This window comes from Aquarana catesbeiana, linkage group LG08, assembly GCF_042186555.1.
Source record: "Aquarana catesbeiana isolate 2022-GZ linkage group LG08, ASM4218655v1, whole genome shotgun sequence".
Taxonomy (NCBI): Eukaryota; Metazoa; Chordata; class Amphibia; order Anura; family Ranidae; genus Aquarana; species Aquarana catesbeiana.
Genome location: NC_133331.1, coordinates 303,164,557 through 303,185,468, shown reverse-complemented (window position 1 = coordinate 303,185,468; position 20,912 = coordinate 303,164,557). Strand labels below are relative to the sequence as shown.

General features: G+C 44.3%; 2 protein-coding genes across 3 annotated transcripts in view; both read left to right on the top strand.

Moving 5' to 3' along the window:
- LOC141105160 (uncharacterized) overlaps positions 1-20,912 on the top strand; it is a 236,290-nt gene that overhangs the window by 77,011 nt on the left and 138,367 nt on the right. The gene's annotated exons all lie outside the window — the stretch shown is intronic.
- Positions 2,594-20,912, top strand: part of LOC141105077 (uncharacterized) — a 55,468-nt gene continuing 37,149 nt past the window's right edge. Inside the window, exons 1-5 of one of the 2 annotated variants that reach the window (XM_073594917.1) lie at positions 2,594-2,806; positions 2,923-3,020; positions 3,143-3,286; positions 3,517-3,658; positions 16,661-17,644. In XM_073594917.1, the coding sequence (XP_073451018.1) occupies positions 2,773-2,806; positions 2,923-3,020; positions 3,143-3,286; positions 3,517-3,658; positions 16,661-17,644 (1,402 nt within the window). In that variant the 5' untranslated portion in view covers positions 2,594-2,772. The remainder of the gene's footprint in view (positions 2,807-2,922; positions 3,021-3,142; positions 3,287-3,516; positions 3,659-16,660; positions 17,645-20,912) is intronic. The other variant, XM_073594916.1, reaches the window with a different exon arrangement.

Below are 20,912 nucleotides of genomic sequence, written 5' to 3'. Positions count from 1 at the left end.
GGCTTATAACCTAAATCCAGATATTCAGTTCAATACCCCTGTTAGAGGAAAGAAAGGAGTGGTGTATACTTATATATTAATAAACCAAGGATCTATATATCCCCTTCCTCTTCCCTCCCAGGGAAGGCGTGGTGATCCTTATGCTATCTTGTGCAATCCCTCTTACCCCTTTACCCCCTACCCCTCCAGCACATCCCAGATCCTCTATATATCCCCCATATCACCTTTCTTGTCATCAATACATTAGAATAATAAAGTAATAAAAATTCAAAACAAAAACATTTAAAGCCCGACTTATAATTCTCACAAGTCCCAAAGTTCAGTTCAATACATCTGCTGGAGAAAAGAAGGAATTGGCATATACTTATATATAAAATTAAAAAAAACAAAAACCCAAGGATCCATATGACTCCCTTCCCCCTCTGTCGTCAAGGAGGGGGAGGGGGAGGGAGATCCTCCAATGGGCAGAAAAGGGAATGGTGAGGGAGATGGAACCACCCAGTACCCCCCCCCCCCCCCAAAAAAAAAGGAAAAAACCCCACAGGGGGTCTAGTGGAAAAAACCCACAGGGGGTCTAGTGCAAAAAAAAAAAAACAGCCCCCCCCCGGCCCCGTGTGTCCCAACCCTGTGCCCCCCCTACCCCTGTTTCATTCTTCCAGCTTCTCCTCCTAATCTCCCCTCTGTTATATTCACAGTTCCACTTTCCTGTTTATGATACTATGTTCTCCCTATTTTCTGGGCACTCTTGGGACCAACTGCAACCAGTCTGGAACCTCAAATGGATCAACACCTAGAAACGAAAAAAGGTCTGAATAGTCTGCTCTGGAACGCAACCAGAAAGATAGAGTGCCCTTTTTTTATCAGCACTGGAATTGGGAACCTCCACCAATATGTCCCACCCAAGTCTCGTACCCGCTCTAATACTGGGCGTAGTAGGGCTCTGCGCTGCAATGTAGCTCTTGATAGGTCTGGTAGATTTTTTACCTGGCCCCCCTTAAAGTCTATTGTTCCTGTCTCCCAGGCTTTCCGCAAAATGGCCACCCTATGTGTGAAATAATGCAAACGACATACAAAGTCACGGGGGGGCGATTAATGTCCTTGGACTTTGGGCCTAATGCTCTATGAACTCTATCAAGTTCCAAATTTAAAGGCATAGCGTCTTTTAGTATATTTTCAAAAATAGATTTTACCATGTCCTGCAGGTTTTCCTGGTCTGGTGCCTCTGGGATTCCTCGCAGGCGCACATTGTTGCATCTACTCCGATCTTCGAGGTCCTCCAACTGTAGCGCCACCGAGGTCTCTTTTTGGGTGTAACTATCTTTCTCCAGTATGCTCACTCGCTGTTCCAGGCTTTGATATGCACTCTCCCCATCCGTCACGCGCTCCACTAGTATTTGTAGTTCACCCCGGACCAGCTCCAGCTCCTTACGGTGTGCATCCTCCACTTTTCCAATAAGGGTTTCTATGTCTGCCCATGTGGGGAGAGCCTGTATAAGCATCTTTAGGTCCTCCATTTTCAACCCTACGGCTTCCTTCTCCCCAGGTAGGGGGATCAGAGGTGTAGCCCCCGCTACCGCAGCCAACCTTCTGGGGCTCTGTAGTATAGTCTGTAGCGCTTCCACGCTAGTTCTCACCGCCATCTGTCCTTGGACTGTCTGCATAGGTGTGCTCTCCCTAGGCTGCAGCAGCACGTCTTCCCTCTCTCACTTCCAGGTTCAAGCCCCGCACCCTGTACCGTGGGGAAGTAGCAGTGGATCTCTGGCTGCAACTCCCCCTCTCTGGGAAGCCGGACCAGCTGGGCTGCTTTGCGTGCTGTTCTTGTCTCCCTCTGCCTCCCCGAGTTCATACCGCTGTAATCTCACCCAGAAATAGCCTTGAGGTCCCACCAGACTAAACCTGAAACACCGCTGGCATGTCGGTTAGTTAATCAGCCTCATACGGAGCAGGCTGGAGCCGGGAGCTCGTGTCTCTCACTCCCTCACCTGGCCATGTGCAGACCACGCCCCACCCTTCTAAAAAAAAATTAAAAAATTACTGATTTTAACTTGTAAGAAACAAATGTCAGAAAAGGCTTAGACATGAGGGGGGTTATAGACCAGAAAATCTGTCCATCCAGAGCAGTGGTTCTCAACTCCTGTCCTCAGGACCCACTAACAGGCCAGGTTTGCAAGATAACTGAAATACATCACAGGTGATATCATTTGCTGCTCAGCGATTGCAGTATTCTAGTCTGCATCTCCCCAAGGTAATACTTAAAATCTGGCCTATTAGTGGGTCCTGAGGACAGGAGCTGAGAACCATTGACCCAGAGCCTCTGGTTTATAGACCGGATACATCCTAAATATAGAACCATTTATCCAACTGTCCATCCAGAGCCTCTGAATTTCTAAACCAGATACACTGTGAATATTGAGCTATTTATCCAACTATGCATCTGGAGTTGCTGGATTGCAGAACAGACACATAATACATATAGAGATGGAGATCCTTTCCTATTATATTGAGTAGAACGCGGTGACAGGAAGAGTGTGATTGTACAGACACAGGAAGTGATACTACAGCTGGAGAGGGAGTGATGTCAGGTGCAGACAGGAAGTGATGGAACAGGAAGTGATGTAATTAAGGAACAGGAAGTGATGTAGGGGTCTAAACAGGACTGTGCCGAGGGGTGAGGTGTGAGGAAGTAAAAAGAAAACATTGTTGGAGCTGGCAGCAGAGGAAGTAATAATATTAATTTATTTAGAAGGACACAAGGATCTCTACAGGGACGTCATGATGGAGAATCAGCCACCCCTCACATCACTGGGTAAGCGGAGACTTTATTGTAAAAGAGAGAGCAGTACGGAGAGTCCACCTAGATCCCCCATCATCTGATAAACACATAGAAACAATGTATTCAGTCAGTGTGTGTGTTTCCTACAGATGGATCCAGTAATGGGAACCCATCAGAGAGATGTCCCCGTCCTCTGTATTCCCGGGATTCCACACAGGAAGATCACACCATCCCTCACCAATATCAGGTAGGTGGGACTGATCAATTAGAACTCAAATAGGTTGTAGAATTCTACGCTTCGAAATAACATTCTTCTATTTAATTTCTTGTTTCCTTTTACAAATACGTTCTATCATATTTGCACTTTAGGTTGAAGGACCGAAAGACATCAAATTTGAGGTTAAAGTAGAAAAAGAAGAGAAGTCCGGGAATCTGCAGTCTATGGTAGAGGGTCATCCTCTGTATTCCCGGGATTCCACACAGGAAGATCACACCATCCCTCACCATCATCAGGTAGATGGGACTGAGCAATTACAACATAAAAGTATTCATAGCTATGAAATTATATTTTTCTATTAAATCTCTTACTCTATAGTTTTTATTTTTCTTTCATCTTTGGGGTTTAGGGTGAGAGATTTCCCCCTCCTCTGTGTTCTTCCAGCGGAGGGTACATACTGAATGTGTGTCCTTTATGTCTGCTTTTAGTTGACTTTAATAGATGTTTTCTATTATTTTTGGTGTAGGGTGAAGAACAGATTAATATAAAAGCTGAGGTTAAAGAAGAAGAAGTAGAGACGTATGTGGGGGGTTATCAGTCATTCATGGAGGAGGTTGGGATGATTATGAAAAGTGAACAGGAGGACATTTCTCTACCTTTTGGCACAGGTACGTAACAGACATTGTGGAAAAAACAGGTCAAAGTCTCATTTTACTTCTAAGTATAAGGATTGTAGTGTAAAAAAAGTTATATAATTATCAGATCTTCACATCATCCTATAGGCAGGTTCTAAAAGGTTAAATATGTGTTTGCCTACTAAAGTGTTAATGTGTGGTGTGGTAAGAGTTAACACTTGGTGCTGTGATGTTCCTTCCCCTGCATGTGTCACTTTCTGATTCTGAACCGGATCGGACCTCGTGGTCTGTTCCTGTATGGGAGGTGATCAGTGAGGACACTGTAAAGAGGTGAACTGAACTTTGTGGTGGAGTTTCCCCTTAGCGGGACCCCTGGATGGGTTCCAAGCAAGGCCGGGATAAGGGGCAGGCAGAAGGTGTGGCTGCCCTTGGCGCAATGGTTTACTGTAGAGATGGGGGCACCTTCCTTCTGTTACAAGTCTGATAGGAGTAGTGATAGTGATTTAGACAAGTGAGTGACTGATCGGTGTAGGATCCCCTAAACTTGCACATCATGAATGAGGAGTGAGTGCAGTTTGGCATCTTTGCCCTGGGCACTGGAAGACCTTGTCCCAACACTGGTTCCAAGGACTGGACTTTTGATGCTATTTACTGGGATGCAACTAAGCTATAAAAAGTTATAAACAACACCGCACAGCCAAATCCGGTACATTGTTATTAGAGAGAAAGAGGGAGAGAGAGGAAATGCAATTGTGATTCTGTATATCCCTCAAATGTACTTCTATGGAACCTGGACAGAACGGTAAATATAACTTTATTCACTAAAGCAGTGATTACATAGTTACATAGTAGGCGAGGTTGAAAAAAGACAAACCAACCTATGTGTGTGATTTTATGTCAGTATTACATTGTATATCCCTGTATGTTGTATGTATGGTTCTCAACCTCAGTCCTCAAGTATCCCCAAAGGGCCATGTTTTCAGTTTTTTTACTTTGCACAGCTGCTTTAAATCAATATCAATGACATGGAATTGATAAGATCTATTTTATCTAAGGGAAGTTCCCCAAACATGGCCCGTTGGGGGTACTTGAGGGCTGAGGTTGAGAACCATTGCAATAAAGAACCTATTTTGTAAGAGTAACTGTCTGTGTTACTTTGGAAGAGAAGGGACTTTACAGTTTATTGGGGAGAACTGGGGAACAGAATGTACAATTCAATTAAGTCTTGATGTTATGGAGTGAAGAGTGATAAGAAGGAGCCTCCAGTTTGGGGCAGAGAGAATGGTGGTGACAGGTGACAGAGGTTCTGTAGGTAAGGGAAGCTTGGCACCTGGCTGGTCTCCTATGTTTGGGCCCACTGCAGACCAGAACCCTCCTAGGGGCTTTGCTTAGAAACACGGTGTGCAAGGCCTTGCAGAGTGAGTGTGGTGGTTCCCATCTTTTCCATGTGCTGGGTTGTGATCCGTACTATGCTGGCCATCTCCATCTTTAGGACACTTTCAGTACCTGTAAGCAGTAGCATCTCCAGCTTTCATATTTAGGGGGGGCACATGGGGGGACAGGGACAAAAGTAGGGGGCAAACTATAAAAGCACTCCAGAGCTCTTGATAGAAAGAGAGATGTTAGCGGAACATTGCAGCTGCAGGCGGCCACTTAGATTCAAAGCGTGTAATTGTTCTTTCAATGCTGGGCTAACATACATGCTCATCAATACCCCCTACCAGTGCAGCTTATCAGTGCTGTCTATCAGTGCCCATCAATGCCGCCTATCAATGCCTATCAATGCTGCCTATTAATGCCCATCAGTGCCCATCAATGCAGCATATCAGTGCTCATCAACGCTGCCTATCAGTGCCCACCAGTGCAGCCTATGAGTGCTGCCTATCAGTGCTCTTCAATGTCGCCTATCAGTGCCTCCTCATCAATGCAGCCTATCAGTGCACAATGCCCATCAGTGCTGCCTGTCAGTGCTCATCATTGCAGCATATCAGTGGCCATCAATGCTGCCTATTAGTGCTCAATGCCCATCAGTGTAGCCTATCAGTTTGTATATCAGTGCCCATCAATGCTGCCTATCAATGCCACCTATCAGTGCCCATTAGTGCCTCTGATCAGTGAAGCCTAAAAGTGCTCATCAATGCTGCCTATCAGTGCCACCTATCAGTGCTCATCAGTGCCGCCTATCAGTGCCACCTATCAGTGCTCATCAATGCTGCCTATCAGTGCCACCTATCAGTGCTCATCAATGCCGCCTATCAGTGCCACCTATCAGTGCTCATCAATGCTGCCTATCAGTGCTCATCAATGCTGCCTATCAGTGCCACCTATCAGTGCTCATCAATGCTGCCTATCAGTGCCACCTATCAGTGCTCATCAATGCTGCCTATCAGTGCCCACCAGTGCTGCTTTTGAGGGCTGCCTATCAGTGCTCATCAATGCCGCCTATCAGCGCCACCAATCACTGCTCATCAATGCCACCTCTCAGTGCCTCCTCATCAGTGCAGCCTATCAGTGGCCATCAATGCTGCCTATCAGTGCTCAATGCCCATCAGTGCCACCTATCCGAGCCCATTAATGCTGCCTATCAATGTCCATTAGTGCCTCCTATCAGTACCCATTAGTGCCTCCTATCAGTGCTCATTAGTGCCTCCTGTCAGTGCCAATAAGTGCCTCCTGTCAGTGCCAATGAGTGCCTCCTGTCAGTGCCCATTAGTGCCTCCTGTCAGTTCCCATTAGTACCTCCTGTCAGTTCCCATTAGTGCCTCCTGTCGGTGCCCATAAGTACCTCCTGTCGGTGCCCATAAGTACCTCCTGTCGGTGCCCATAAGTGCCTCCTGTCGGTGCCCATAAGTGCCTCCTGTCGGTGCCCATAAGTGCCTCCTGTCGGTGCCCATTAGCGCCTCCTGTCGGTGCCCATAAGCGCCTCCTGTCAGTGCCCATAAGCGCCTCCTGTCAGTGCCCATTAGCGCCTCTTGTCAGTGCCCATTAGCGCCTCCATGGGAGAGGAAACACATCCTATCTGCTCCTTCTCTCTCCCCTGCTCCCCCCGCCACCACTGCCACTCTCATCCTATGTGTGTACCGCAGCAGGTCAAGTGTAAAGCCATCAAGCTCACACTTCCCACGGTACACACACAGGATGAGAGCGGCGCGGGAGGAGGGCAGGGGGAGAGAAGAGCAGATCAGATGTGGCTCCTCTCCCATCCCATACGAGAGAGGAGGGAGGGGAGAAGGAACTGATCGCCTGTGTCTCCTCACCCATCACATGTGAGAGAGGAGGGAGGGGAGGGAGAACTACTAATGCCGGCTCTGACATCACTGGTTGTTAGATGCCAGGCAGCTCTAGCAACCAGTGGCCAGTAATGGAGTCAGGTGGAGGAGGGGCCAGAGCTACTGTGGCTCAGGGATCCCTGTCCCTGCATTCCAGACTGGTCCCAATGTCCGTTTATTGTAATTGGGAGGGCACCCTCTGGGCCCCCCCTATTGATGCCACTGCCTGTAAGCGTGTATGACCTCAATGGCGGTGCACTGGTGTTGGTACATCTGGAGTATTGATCTGCTTATGTCATTTTTCACTGAACACATGCTTCTTGTACTCTCCGTTTCACATGATTGCATATTTTTTATTAGATTTATTACCTTGACTGTATTCCGGTCTAAATGAAGTGCAGTCTCCATACCACCTTTTCTATTTAATCTGAGCTTTATAATATTTAAAGTGGATGTAAACCCAATGTCATCCTTTCTAAACTACTGCCATAGGGGTTATCTATAAGGATATACATGCCCCCTGCATGTATCTTTTTTTTTTTTTAAATCAGATTTTTTTTATTTATTTATAAAACATAGAAAGAGAAAAAACTCTTTCTAAAAACAAAAACAAAAACATACAGCAAATTACATTGTCAAGGACATATTATTATCCAGATATACAGTCAGTTTGATTACTTCTCTTGCATCATTATGGTATATATGAGCTTACATTCAACTTATAAGACAAATCTCTACATGTCCTTATCAATTTCTGTCATATCCTGTATTTTCTACGTGTAGTAGTTGTGTCCTTTTGGTACTTTGTACCTCTACCCCGCTCCCGGCCCTGTAAAGGGCAATCGGTCAGTGTAAAGGTACCCCTCCCCCCCTAAACAGTGGGGGGAGGATTCCAGTGTTCTTTTTTTTTTTTAACCAATATATAAGTAAACCATATAACTCGTCACTGCAGAGTTAGACAACTTCTCATCAAGAATATTATGTTAGATTGTTCCACATTCTGAGTCTCTATGTCACCATATCACCCTGTACCCACCCAGCGTAGACAGCCTCCTCCCTCAGACAAGTGGAGCAGGGGTCTGTGTCCTACCACCAAGTATTTTATTTTGGACCAGTTGGAAGGGCGCCAAACCAGGCACTTCCAACCAAGGGTCCCATATACGTTCAAACTTTGCTGGGCTGCCCCTGTGCTGGTATGTTAGTTTTTCTCTCAATAGAGTGTCATTTATGGTATTAACCCATTCTGCGTGCGTCGGCGGCGACGCCGCTAGCCATTTTTTGGCAATAAGTTTTCTGGCAATAAACAATACTCTGGTAATGGCTATGTACGTGTGCGGTGTATATAGTTCTTCGTCTAACAAGCCCAACAGACACAGCTTGGGATCAACCACAAATGTAAGGCTCCATATTTTATTTATAGAATTGATTATTTCGGACCAGTACCTTTGCAATTTTGGGCACTTCCAGAGCATATGCACAAGTGTACCGTTATCTATCTTACAACGGGGGCAAAAAGGGTCATCTCTTCTACTCCATTTATGTAACTTATATGGGGTACGGTAAGTTCTGTGTATAATAAATAATTGTGTAAGTTTTTGGGAGGAAGAGATAGATACCTTGGGTACATTCTCCATTATATTAGACCATTCCTCATCTGTGATGTGACCTATATCCTCCCCCCAACTTGTCCTGCATTTTAATGACATAGCCTTGGATACCTGCATTATTAGGGAATCATATATAGATGATATTTGTCCTTTCCTAGACATTGAATTTACTAGTTGTGCGAGTACCGTGGGTCTAGTTAATTCCCATTTGGACATTGTAGCTTGTGCTGAGATGGCGTGCCTAAGTTGCAAATATTGAAAGAATACAACATTTGGTATGCCATATTCTTCCCTTAGGGACTGGAAGTCCCGTAGGAGTCCGCCCTGGTATAGCTGTTGAATATACACCACCCCACTCCTAGACCACGTAGAGAAACCCTTTAACTTACACAGTTCGGGAAAATTACTATTGTTCCATATACGAGACCATTCAGAATACCCTTCATAGTGAAAATGTTGCTTGGCCTTATTCCATATTTTATCTATGAGCACCATAGTTTGGTATTCGGGTACTTTGCGGAACTCTCCTGCTTCCAAGCACTCCACAAGGCCCTCACTCGAGAGTGAAGTGTGCATTATATTACTCGTAGGGTCAGAGGACTCTTGAGTTTTGCCAACCCGTTAGGTGCTGTAATTGGGCTGCTATGAAATAATAATATGGGTTCGGGACTGCCAGTCCGCCCGAGTCCCTTGCCTCCTGTAATGTTTCCAATTTTATACGCGGCACCTGTTTCCTCCATATCAAGCAGCGAAATATAGTGTTACATTTTTTGAATACATGGATAGGAATCCATATAGGGGCGTTGTGAAGCGCATACAAAAGTTGTGGACCCCATACCATTTTTATCAGGTTACACCGGCCTACTACCGAAAGGGGAAGTTTGATCCAACTAGCTGTTTTTTCTTGGAATTTTTTAATCAAGGGATTTATATTTAGTTTTACATATAGTTCTAGATTGGGATGGATAACTATGCCTAAATATCGGAAGGTGTCTACCACTCTTATCTGGTCTGCTGCTGAGGGAAGAGGCGATACAAGGGGATCTAGTGGTAACAATGTGGACTTGTCCCAGTTTATCTTGAACCCCGAATAGGATCCGAATTTACTTATTAACTCCATGAGATTTGTTAAGGAGGCAGACGTGTCGCCCAAAAAGATAAGCGCATCGTCAGCATACAAGGCTATTTTATCTTCCAGATTTCCTCTTTTAAAACCGCATATAGCCGAGTTCCCTCTAATAGCAGCAGCCAGAGGCTCTATGGCCAGAGCAAAGAGTAACGGGGATAGTGGGCAGCCCTGTCTTGTTCCCCTATGTAAATCAAAGAAGGAAGATAGCTTGTTGTTAATTCTAATGCATGCTTTCGGTGCCTTATACAGTAGTTTAACCCAGGAAATGAATGCCTCCCCCAAATCGAATTTTTCTAGCACCTTCCAAAGATAATCCCATTCTACGCTATCGAATGCCTTAGCGGCGTCTAGTGAAAGAATAGCTCTTTGACCTTGATTATCTGTTGGAATTTGCATATTTAAATACAATCTGCGAATGTTGTGCGCTGTGGATCTGTTGGGTATAAAACCCGATTGATCCGGGTGCACTATTTTTGTCACCACCTTAGACAATCTCATAGCGAGGACTTTAGTGATCAATTTCAAATCATTATTCAAAAGTGATATGGGCCTGTATGACTCAGGTTGGAGCGGATCCCTCCCGGGTTTCAACAGGACCACTACCACTGCCTCGTACATGGAGTCTGGTAAGGATTCAGCAGCGTGTGCTTTTTCAATTGTGTGGAGCAATTCCGACAGGAGTATGCCACCAAACTTTTTATACATTTCAATTGGGAGACCATCATTGCCCGGGGCCTTAGAATTGGGGAATGTCGCTAATGCAAGCTGTAGTTCTTCTAAAGATATAGGCGCATTTAGCAGTACTTTATCTTCCCCCTGTATTGTCGGAAGTGAGATTCCATCTAAAAACTCAATTAAGTCTGTTTCAGAGTAATTCACCTTTGAGGAATATACATCCTGAAAGAAGGTACAAAATCCCTGCATAATTGAAGGGGTATCTATAGCTATTTGTGTTGGTGACACCACCAAGCGGTGAATAATTGGTGATGGTTGCTGCGATTTGGCTATTACCGCTAACATATGTCCTGTTTTTTCCCCTTCCTCAAAGTATGTTTGTGAGGTAAAGAAACGTTTGTTTTCTGCCTGTTGGGTATGTATGGTGCGATACATTTTTTGTGCGTCCTTCCATTTTCTTTCATTATCAGGTGTGGGTGCTTGTAAGAACGCCTCCTCTGCTTTGTCTACCGTTCTACTGGCGTCAGCTGCCCATTGTCTGCTGTTTGTTTTAATTGTGGCTATTTCCTTGATGCACATCCCCCTGATAAAAGCCTTCAAAGTGTCCCAAACTATACCCGGTGGGGCAGAATGTCTATTGTCCAGTAAAAAGTGCTGAATTTGTGTTAGCATATGCTTAGTGTCTCTAAACAGCGGGATCCAGAAAGGATTCATCTTCCAGTGTATTGGTAATTTTACAGTGGGAAAGCTTAAACTGAGTTGTACCGGGGAATGGTCAGATAGACCTCTAGCAAGATAGGTGACTTTTGGATCATAACAGTGTGTTGATATATTACCCAGCACTAAGTCGATTCGTGACAAAGTGGAATGCGTTAATGAATGACACGAATACTGTGCCTTAAAAGGAAACTTACACCGCCATAAATCAAAAAGCCCAATCTCCATCAAAAATTTGGCAAGAGCCGTATATGTCCTGGGGCCCTGCGGGCAGTATTTCCTGTGCATATCAAGAGACATGTCCAGGGTACTGTTAAAATCCCCCATAACATACACCGGTACCTGAGGATATTTTGCCAGAAATCTGGAAAGACATTGCAGCACTATTAAATTAAATGGTGGAGGTATATACACATTTATGATCACGCATGCATGTGATTCCCAAGTTCCCATTAGAAAAATAAATCTACCCTCCACATCTATTTGTGCATCAATTTTTGTAAATGAGGTAGTCCTGGAAAACAATATACTCACACAACTTGAATACCGGGTATGAGTAGAATGATATTGAGTAGGATACTTCGAAAGGTGCAACAGGTTAGTGGTGTCTTTAGTGAGATGCGTCTCTTGTAGACATACTACAGTGGGGTTCCGGTGTGAGACAAAGGTGAAAATGGCAGTTCTCTTTTTAGGGTCATGTAGGCCTCTCACATTCCACGAGAGGAATGATTCTGTTCGCTTAGCCATTCGGTTTTCTTACTGGTTGTGACCCATCTTCCTGTATGGGAAGCCTGTGACAGGTGGACTCAGATAATTCAACAAAAGTTCTGAAGTATAAAAAGTGTATTGTACGACTCATTCTATGTGTTCCACTCTGCAGATCTGCTTCCATCCACAAAGCTAACTTGCTCTGTGACTCAAATATATAGCGCCCATTCAACCAGGGCTTAAAAACAGAAAAAAGAAAAACAAACTGTAACAAATTAACTTCCATCGGAAAGCCTTCCATTGGTGCCCCGCAGGGCTCTTGGTGGGGTAATAACGAGGGCTGGGACCTTGTGCCCTCTAAGTTATACACTATAGGCGTCACTGATAAGGTAAATCAATAAAGTAAGTTGTGACTCTCTGTGGGCTCCATTTTTTCAAGGTGAGCATTAATAATCAATTTATGGATTTTATGCACTTTCTTATCCTGGTTCATTTCCGCGTGCGGCTGCCTGCAAATGCCTCTCATGTCGGTCAAGCCAATTGGTAGCCATCGTTGGATTTTCGAAGAAGTGTACCGTGCCCTCAGCAACCACTCGCAACTTGGCAGGGTATAACATAGAATATACCACCGAGATTGCACGCAATCTCTTCTTGACCTCTGCGTACTTTGCCCTTTGTTTCTGCACAGCCGCTGAAAAATCTGGGTATATGGACACCCTGGCTCCCTGTATTTCCAAATTGGGTTTTTGTCTGGCCAAACGAAGAATAATGTCCCTGTCCTTGTAATGTAGTAATTTCAGCAAAAATGGTCTGTCATTGCCCCCTGGTGGTGGTGGTCGGAGTGGCACTCTATGGGCTCTCTCAACAGAAAAGAATGGAGTAAGATTATTTCTCCCAAACGTGTCAGCTAGCCATGTTTCAATAAAATCAGTGGGGTTTTTTCCTTCGGATTTTTCAGGCATACCGACAATGCGAATATTGGACCTTCTCAATCTATTCTCCATGTCCTCAACTCTATTCGCTGTTTCTGTGGCTTTAGCTGAAGTTATGTGAATATCCTGAGCAAGAGGGGGTATATCATCCTCTAGTGTGCTTACTCTTCCCTCCAGAGCAGTGGCTCTCTCTCTTATTTTCTGCATGTCCTGCCTTATGTGTAATATGCCTTCTTTCATGCTTTTGACTTCAATAGAGAGTTCTGTTAGTGAGGAGCCATAGGTGTGCACTGCAGTTAGTATATCATGCAGGGAAGGCTCAGCATGTTCAGTCTCTGGAGCTCTGGCTGTTTCAGAGGAGGGAGGGGGGATGGGGGAGTTCTCACTGTGTGCTCTGCTACTCCAGGGGCCATCTTCTCAGTGACATGCTGTACTGATTGCTGTGGGATACTTTTGGCTGTTGCCTGTGCATATGAGGTATGTGGCTGTGTATTTTTGTGGGCGCCAGTGTCATGGGCATACCTTTCCAGGCGTGCAGCTGCCGAGGGATGTGATTCCTTCCCCACACGCTGTGGGAGCGGGGATCCGCCATCTTGGCCATGCCGGCCGGCCGAACGGCTCTCTTCCATCCTCCTGGACACCCCCGTTTTGGAAGTGGAGCGACCGGGTGTCGCTGCAGGTGTAGCCCCACGCCGGGAGCGGAGTGTCCGGTCTATTGTAGCGGTAGATCGGGCTCACTTCAGGATGATTTCTGATCAGGAGTCTGGAGCCTCTGTGAGACACGTCTTCTCACATGGAAGTCCAAGCCACGCCCCCCCTGCATGTATCTTTACCTGTCAAATGTCTGTCTGTTATGAGAGCCGAAAAACTGCAGATTCTGTGGGTGGGTTTGTTGTCTGGAGCTCGGTGGGTGGAGTCGTGATGTCAGTAGACTCCCCGCCCACCTCTACACTTCCCTTGTCAATATGCATTTTCTCCTGTCTCCTTTCTAACACTGAACTTCTGCTGAACTTCTGCTATGATCTCTAACATCCAGTGAAAAGACAGGAAAGTAACCACATGACTTCAGCATGCCCATGGAACAGCCAATCCTTGCAGAGCTGCTGAACAAAGGAGTGGGGGAGGGAATTAAAAAATAATGCCTGTGTCTTAGGCTGTCACTCACAGCAAGGGGGAGGATTTGACAAAGTATTTCTCAGTTTGTCAAGATTTTTCTCACTGAACAATAAAAGAGGATTGCTCAGAGATGGATTAACTCTGTGTGGCAAGACTGGGCTCAAATGATAGGAAATCTTATACTCTACATTATGACATCAAACATTTTTTTTTTGGGTTTACATCAACTTTAATGTCTTTGAATAGTTTATACAGTTGTCACAGATACTGGTACACCAGTGTATATATAAAGAGTACCGTCTCCTTTAACCCTTTCTTTGCCACTATTATATAATATACGTCAGCAGCAGCAGATGGTTTTAAGCACTGACAAGCTGACTGTTGGCTGTCAGGAGGAAGTGATCAGGTGGCTGTATAACTTCCACACCACCTCTCTCTCCACGTGCACCCCTGCCATGTTTCACCCCACTTGTGGGTCCAGGACCTCCATGGTGGGTGTTGCCACATAAGGGGGAATTGAATGTTAATTCACTGATCTCCCTTCCCTAATAAGAACCTGGAAGCTACAGTGCATCTGGAAAGTATTCACAGCCCTTCACTTTTTCCACATTTTGTTATGTCACAGCCTTATTCCAAAATTGATTAAATTCATTATTTTCCTCAAAATGACATGAAAGAAGTTTGTTTGAAATCATGATTTGGAAAGGCACACACCTGTCTATATAAGGTCCCACAGTTAACAGTGCATGTCAGAGCACAAACCAATCCATGAATTCCAAGGAATTGTCTGTAGACCTCTGAGACAGGGTTGTATCGAGGCACAGATGTGGGGAAGGGTACAGAAAATTTCTGCAGCAATGAGCACAGTGGCCTTCATCATCTGTAAATGGAAAAAATTTGGAACCACCGGGACTCTTTCTAGAGTGGGCCACCAAACTGAGCGATTGGGGGAGAAGGGCCTTGGTCAGGGAGGTGACCAAGAACCCGATGGGCACTCTGACAGAGCTCCAGTGTTTTCTCTGTAGAGAGAGGAGAACCTTCCAGAAGAATAACAATCTCTGCAGCACTCCACCAATCAGGCCTGTATGGTAGAGTGGCCACTCCTCAATAAATGGCACATGACAGCCCGCGTGGTGTTTGCCAAAAGGCACCTGAAGGAGTCTGACCATGAGAAACAAAATGGTCTGATGAAACAAAGATTAAACTCTTTGGCCTAAATGGCAAGCGTCATGTCTGGAGGAAATCAGGCACCGCTCATCACCTGGCCAATACCATCCATATAGTGAAGCATGGTGGTGGCAGCATCATGCTGTGGGGGTGTTTTTTAGCGGCAGGAACTGGGAGACTAGTCAGGTTTGAGGGAAAGATGAATGCAACATTGTACAGAGACATCCTTGATGAAAACCAGCTCCAGAGCGATCTGGATCTCAGATTGGGATGAAGGTTCATCTTCCAACAGAACAACCACCCTAAGCACACAGCCAAGATTACAAAGGAGTGACTACGAGGCAACCCTGTGAATGTCCTTGAGTGGCCCAGCCAGAGCTCAGACTTGAACCCAATTGAACATCTCTGGAGAGATCTGAAAATGGCTGTGCACCGACGCTCCCCATCCAACCTGATGGAGTTTGAGAGGTCCTGCAAAGAAGAATGGGAGAAACTGCCAAAAAATATGTGCCAAGCTTGTAGAATCGTACTCAAAAAGACTTGAGGCTGTAATTGGTGCCAAAGGAGCTTCACCAAAGTATTGAGCAAAGGCTGTGATACTTATGTACATGGGATTTTTTCGTTATTTATTTTTAATAAATCTGCAAAGATTTCAAACAAATTTCTTTCACGTTGTCTTTATGGGGGATTGTTTGTACAATTTTGAGGAAAATGATTTAATATATTATGAAATAAGGCTGTAACATAACAAAATGTGGAAAAAGTGAAGCGCTGTGAATACTTTCCAGATACACTGTATGTGGATGACATCACTTCCGGGTCCGGCTGTCACTTTCCCGGGTTGCTGTGGTTGAGGGGAAAAGCGAATGAAGCACAATATGCACTTCATTACCTTCAATGGAAGGCAGATGAGATATCACTGGTCAAACAGACCCCTAAAGTCATATTAAAGGGTTAGTTTTCCTAACACCGGACCCCCTTCACCCCCCAACCCCCTGTCCTCACTGTACTTACCGTCGGCCATCTTCTACTATCAGGGCTCTCTCACCACTCCAATGGTCAGGGGATATGAAATACCCCACTGCTCTGTCTTCTCCATACTGAGCTGCCAGGATGGACCAGTTGGATTCTGATTGGTCAGCACCATCACATGTAAAGCGGGGTCCAGGAGGGTGGGGAGGGGATCTGGTGTTAGTTCAGCTTTACAGTTCTTCTGTAGAGGTGATCTAACCCTTTAATAAACCATTACACTAACAGCTTAGGTTGTCTCCACACTGATGAAGATGGGATGGAGCCACCCTAGGACACCAGCATTGTTAATCTTGGAGGAAGGTTTTTTTATCCATATTTTGATGTTACAGTTGTACCCAGTTCCATGCCATGCCATGCCATGCCATTTTCTTGCTAACTCAGCTTGGAGTCCATATATGATCTGCAAACTCTTCATAATATAAAATCCAGCCAATCCGATGTAGTAACAATCCACTAATGTGTTTTGGATATTGAAACCTCAGTCTTAGCTATTATTATAGAATTAGTAGATCATATATGGACTCGGTGTGAAGACTTTTCTGATTGATTTTGGTGGGAGAACAGGAGCCCAGCTGTGAGATCGGCATTTCCACTTATTCCACTGACGGGGAGGAGGAACTAAAACTCCAGTTATTTGTCTTCTACTGAGATTTATTATATTTTTTTCAACTTCTTTCCAACAGATGGATGTGATGTCAGGAATTCTTCGGAGAGACATCTTCTATTTTCTGCTGATTGTAAATCAGAAGATAATGTCATCACACAGGATCCTCCAGGAGGAAATCCAAATACACAAAATATACATCACAGACCTTCCTGTCCGGAGACATCAATGGATCCCTCTGATCAGGGGGAATCTTCTCATCAATCACATACTATGATTGTAAATATCCATGTAAGATCACACCGAGGTGACAATCTACTCTCATGTTCAGAGTGCGGGAAATCTTTCACTCATCAAGGAACCTTTGTTAGACACCAGAGAATTCACACAGGTGAGCGTCCTTATTCATGTTCAGAGTGCTGGAAATCTTTCCCTGAAAAAGGAGCCCTTGTTAAACATCAGAGAATTCACACAGGAGAACGTCCTTATTCATGTTCAGAGTGCGGGAAATCTTTCTCTCGGAAAGATAATCTTGATACACACCAGAAACTTCACACGGGTGAGCGTCCTTATTCTTGTTCAGACTGCGGGAAAACCTTCAGTGGAAAAGATTATCTTGTTAGACACCAGAGAATTCACATGGATGAGCGTCCCTATTCATGTTCAGAGTGTGGGAAATCTTTCATTCGGAAAAGAGACCTTGTTACCCATCAAAGAATTCACACAGGTGAGCGTCCTTATTCATGTTCAGAGTGTGGGAAATCTTTCATTCAGAAAAGAGACCTTGTTACCCATCAAAGAATTCACACAGGTGAGCGTCCTTATTCATGTTCAGATTGCGGGAAATCTTTCAATCATATAGGACCTCTTGTTAAACATCAGAGAATTCACACAGGTGAGCGTCCTTATTCATGTTCAGAGTGCGGGAAATCTTTCAATCAGAAAGGACATCTTGTTACACATCAGAGAATTCACACAGGTGAGCGTCCTTATTCATGTTCAGAGTGCGGGAAATCTTTCAATCATAAAGGACCTCTTGTTAAACATCAGAGAATTCACATAGGTGAGCGTCCATAATCATGTTCAGTGTAGGAAATCTTTGATTAGGAAAAAATAATCTTGTTGAACATCAGAAAATTCATACGGGTGAACAGCCTTATTTAACATATCCTGAGTGTCTCTGCTTAGCTCCTGTTAAAGACTTTGCCCAGCTGACGTCCATTCTAGTTCCTGATCCTGATCTCTGGCTTCTGACTACACTGATCTCTGGCTTCCTGATTACGGCTCGTCTGATTACCAGTTTTGGCTTCCGAACCCTGGCTTATGTTCCTGATCTGTATTATTTTTTTCTATTGCATTAAATGTGTGATTTTTTTTTTTTTTTACTGCATTTTTTGTCTCAGTCCAATTCATGGTTCCTGACACCCTTGTTGCAATCCACTCAGACATTGCAACAGACCCCCACAACTACCAGGCAAGGGTTGTGGGGATGAGGTCCTTGTCGCCATCAACATGGGGACAAGGTGCTTTGGGGGGAACCCAAAGCACCCTCCCCATGTTGAGGGCAAGCGGCCTGGTATGTTTCAGGGGGGGGGGGGCGCTTGCTTGTCCCCCTCTTTCCTGGCTCACCATGGCTGCTTGCTCGGATAAGGGTCTGGTATGGATTTTGAGGTGAACTCCCACACCATTTTTTTTTTTTTTTTGGCGCAGGATTCCCCTTAAAATCCATACCAGACTTGAAGGGTCCCTACGCCTTAACCACTTCAATACACTGTCTTATATATACTACATTGACTGTATATAGAGTCTACACTAAATGCAGGGTGTGTGTATGTATGTATATATATATAAAAATACACTGCCTGCACGCCAATAACTTACCTGCCTGCCTAATCTAGCTCAATCGATCTCCATCCACACACTGCACATGACTGCTATGTAACAAGCCTTATATAGTGTGGGGCGTGGACTTAGTCCCCCTGAGCCATGATTGGCCAAAGGTACCCTTAGTAAACATACTTTACTAAGAAGAAAAACCTCTACATATCTGAAGAGGCAAAATGAGAAAGTAAGAAGCCCCATGAGGGAAAGAATTCCTAAAAAAAAAAGAGAAAAAATATAGAAAGAGAGAAGAAGAAAAGAAAAAAAAACACTGATAGAGGAGAGGGATTCGAAGTTGGAGGGGAGACGTACCGAGGAAAAGGCGAGTCCACTATACCATCATCCAGGCAAGTGAGGGCACCCCCAAGGCCCCCCACTCCTCTCTTTTTCAAATAGTCTCAGGTAGGGCTGAAACAACTAATCGATTAATCGACAACTAATCGATTATAAAATTAATCGATTACTATTTTCATAATCGATTAATCGGCCAGTAACATAAGGGGGTTAAAAAAATAAAATGAGCCCTTTATAGTACAAAAAAAGCAAATAATCGCTACTGTAAATATTACTTTCACTGTTCTACAGTACAAAAATGAACCCCTTACAGTAGCGATTATTTGCTTTTTTTGTACTATAAAGGGCTCATTATAGTTTCTTTTAACCCCATTATGTTACTAAATGTCTTAGGCCTGGTTCACATCTGTGTTTTTTGGTACTTTTTGCAGAAACACACTGCAGTTTATTTAACATTCACATCTATGCTTTTTTTCAGCCGCTGCGCATTTGGAAAGGGTCAAGGACTTTTTTTTTTTTTTTAACGCAAAATGGTGCTTTTTTGGTTCAATATACTTCAATGGAGAAGCTGCAGAAAAGCATGTAATGCGTTTTTGCAGCAATTTGTATTTTTTAATCTGCCCAACAACAAATTGGCCAAAAAAACAGTATTTGTCTTCTAATAGTATATACAGTATATCTCTTCTGTCTGTTATTCTCAGAGTGGATTCAATATTTTTCTCCCTAACCCTATAGTTGGTTGTTTATATTTACCACTGCATAGAGATATTTAAGAATAAATTGCCTTTTTTTTTAAACTTTACATATTAACTAAATTATACACCACATTTTTTTTTTTAAGATTAATCGATTAATCGAAACAATAATCGGCCAACTAATCGATTATTAAAATAATCATTAGTTGCAGCCCTAGTCTCAGGAGCAAAGAGGGAACTCCCTTCCTCCGAGAATTTAAATGTATTCCACTGGCCCAAAGTTTCTAAATATGTCTCCTTTCGATTTTGAGCCGATAATAACAAATCCTCCATCCTTTTAACCTCTTCAAATCGTGTGACCCAAGTAAGAATTGTGGGAGGGTTCTTATCTCTCCACTGCCGTATGATACATGATCTAGCCACGTTAATAAGATGGCACAAAATAAATTTACTATATGTTTTCCCCGGTATGTTTGAGACATGTAACAAAAATTAGGGCTGGATCTTCTGGGAGGTTATACTCAGTAAATTTCTGTGCTATCCGCCGTATCTCCCTCCAGAAGTACTCCAGTTTTGGGCAGGACCAAAGAACATGGAGTAGAGTCCCTCTTTCCTCCTGACACCTCCAACATTTGTCCGGAATTTCCAGAAAGAATTTAAGTAATGAGGGTGTATGGTACCATCTTGTCATTATTTTAGTTTCATGGATTCTTGTGGATATTGAAGATTTCAGCACAAGATTTACTATCTGCCTATGTTGTGCCTGGGTTGTGCTATGTTATGCCTGGGTGTCCAGATGAAGTGCTAATTTTGTAGCACAAAAAGCGTCGACAAGTGATGCCATAGACGCTGGGGGTTTACCCCCCTGCTGTTCCCCCCCATTGTTCCCGAGCAAGCTAACATCGCTATCAGCACGGTGATTCCTTACATAAACATTCTATGACAGAAGCAGAAGCGCTGACATAGACTTTGGAGCTGGTGCCCTCTACTGGTTGTATACCACAGAGTGATCAGCACACCTAACCTGGATGTAATGGGATCCCGGGCTCCTCAGCGTGAACAGCTGACCTCTCTGCTGGAAGCAAGAGATTTGTTTGACGCGAGCCAGTCTCGCTATGCCTGATCCACATATGCTTGATCCATGGAAGGAGACTGCTGGTCGATCCACACAGCCTTAGGATGGGTAAGAACCCCTTATGGACTGGCTCAATCTATTGGTGCATGTGTTCAAACTAACCCTCTCCACATAGACTTTTTGGCTAATGGGGCGATAGCTGCCACATATTGATGGGTCCTTATCCTCCTTCGGAATAACGGTGATATGTGCTTTTAGGGTTTCTGGAGTAAATCCAGTCCTGTGTCCCATTGCATTAAATGTTTGTACCATCTGCTTACCCAACTGAGGGAAAAATGTCTGATAGTATTTATGTGTAAAGCCATGCGGACCCGGAGCTTTCCTGG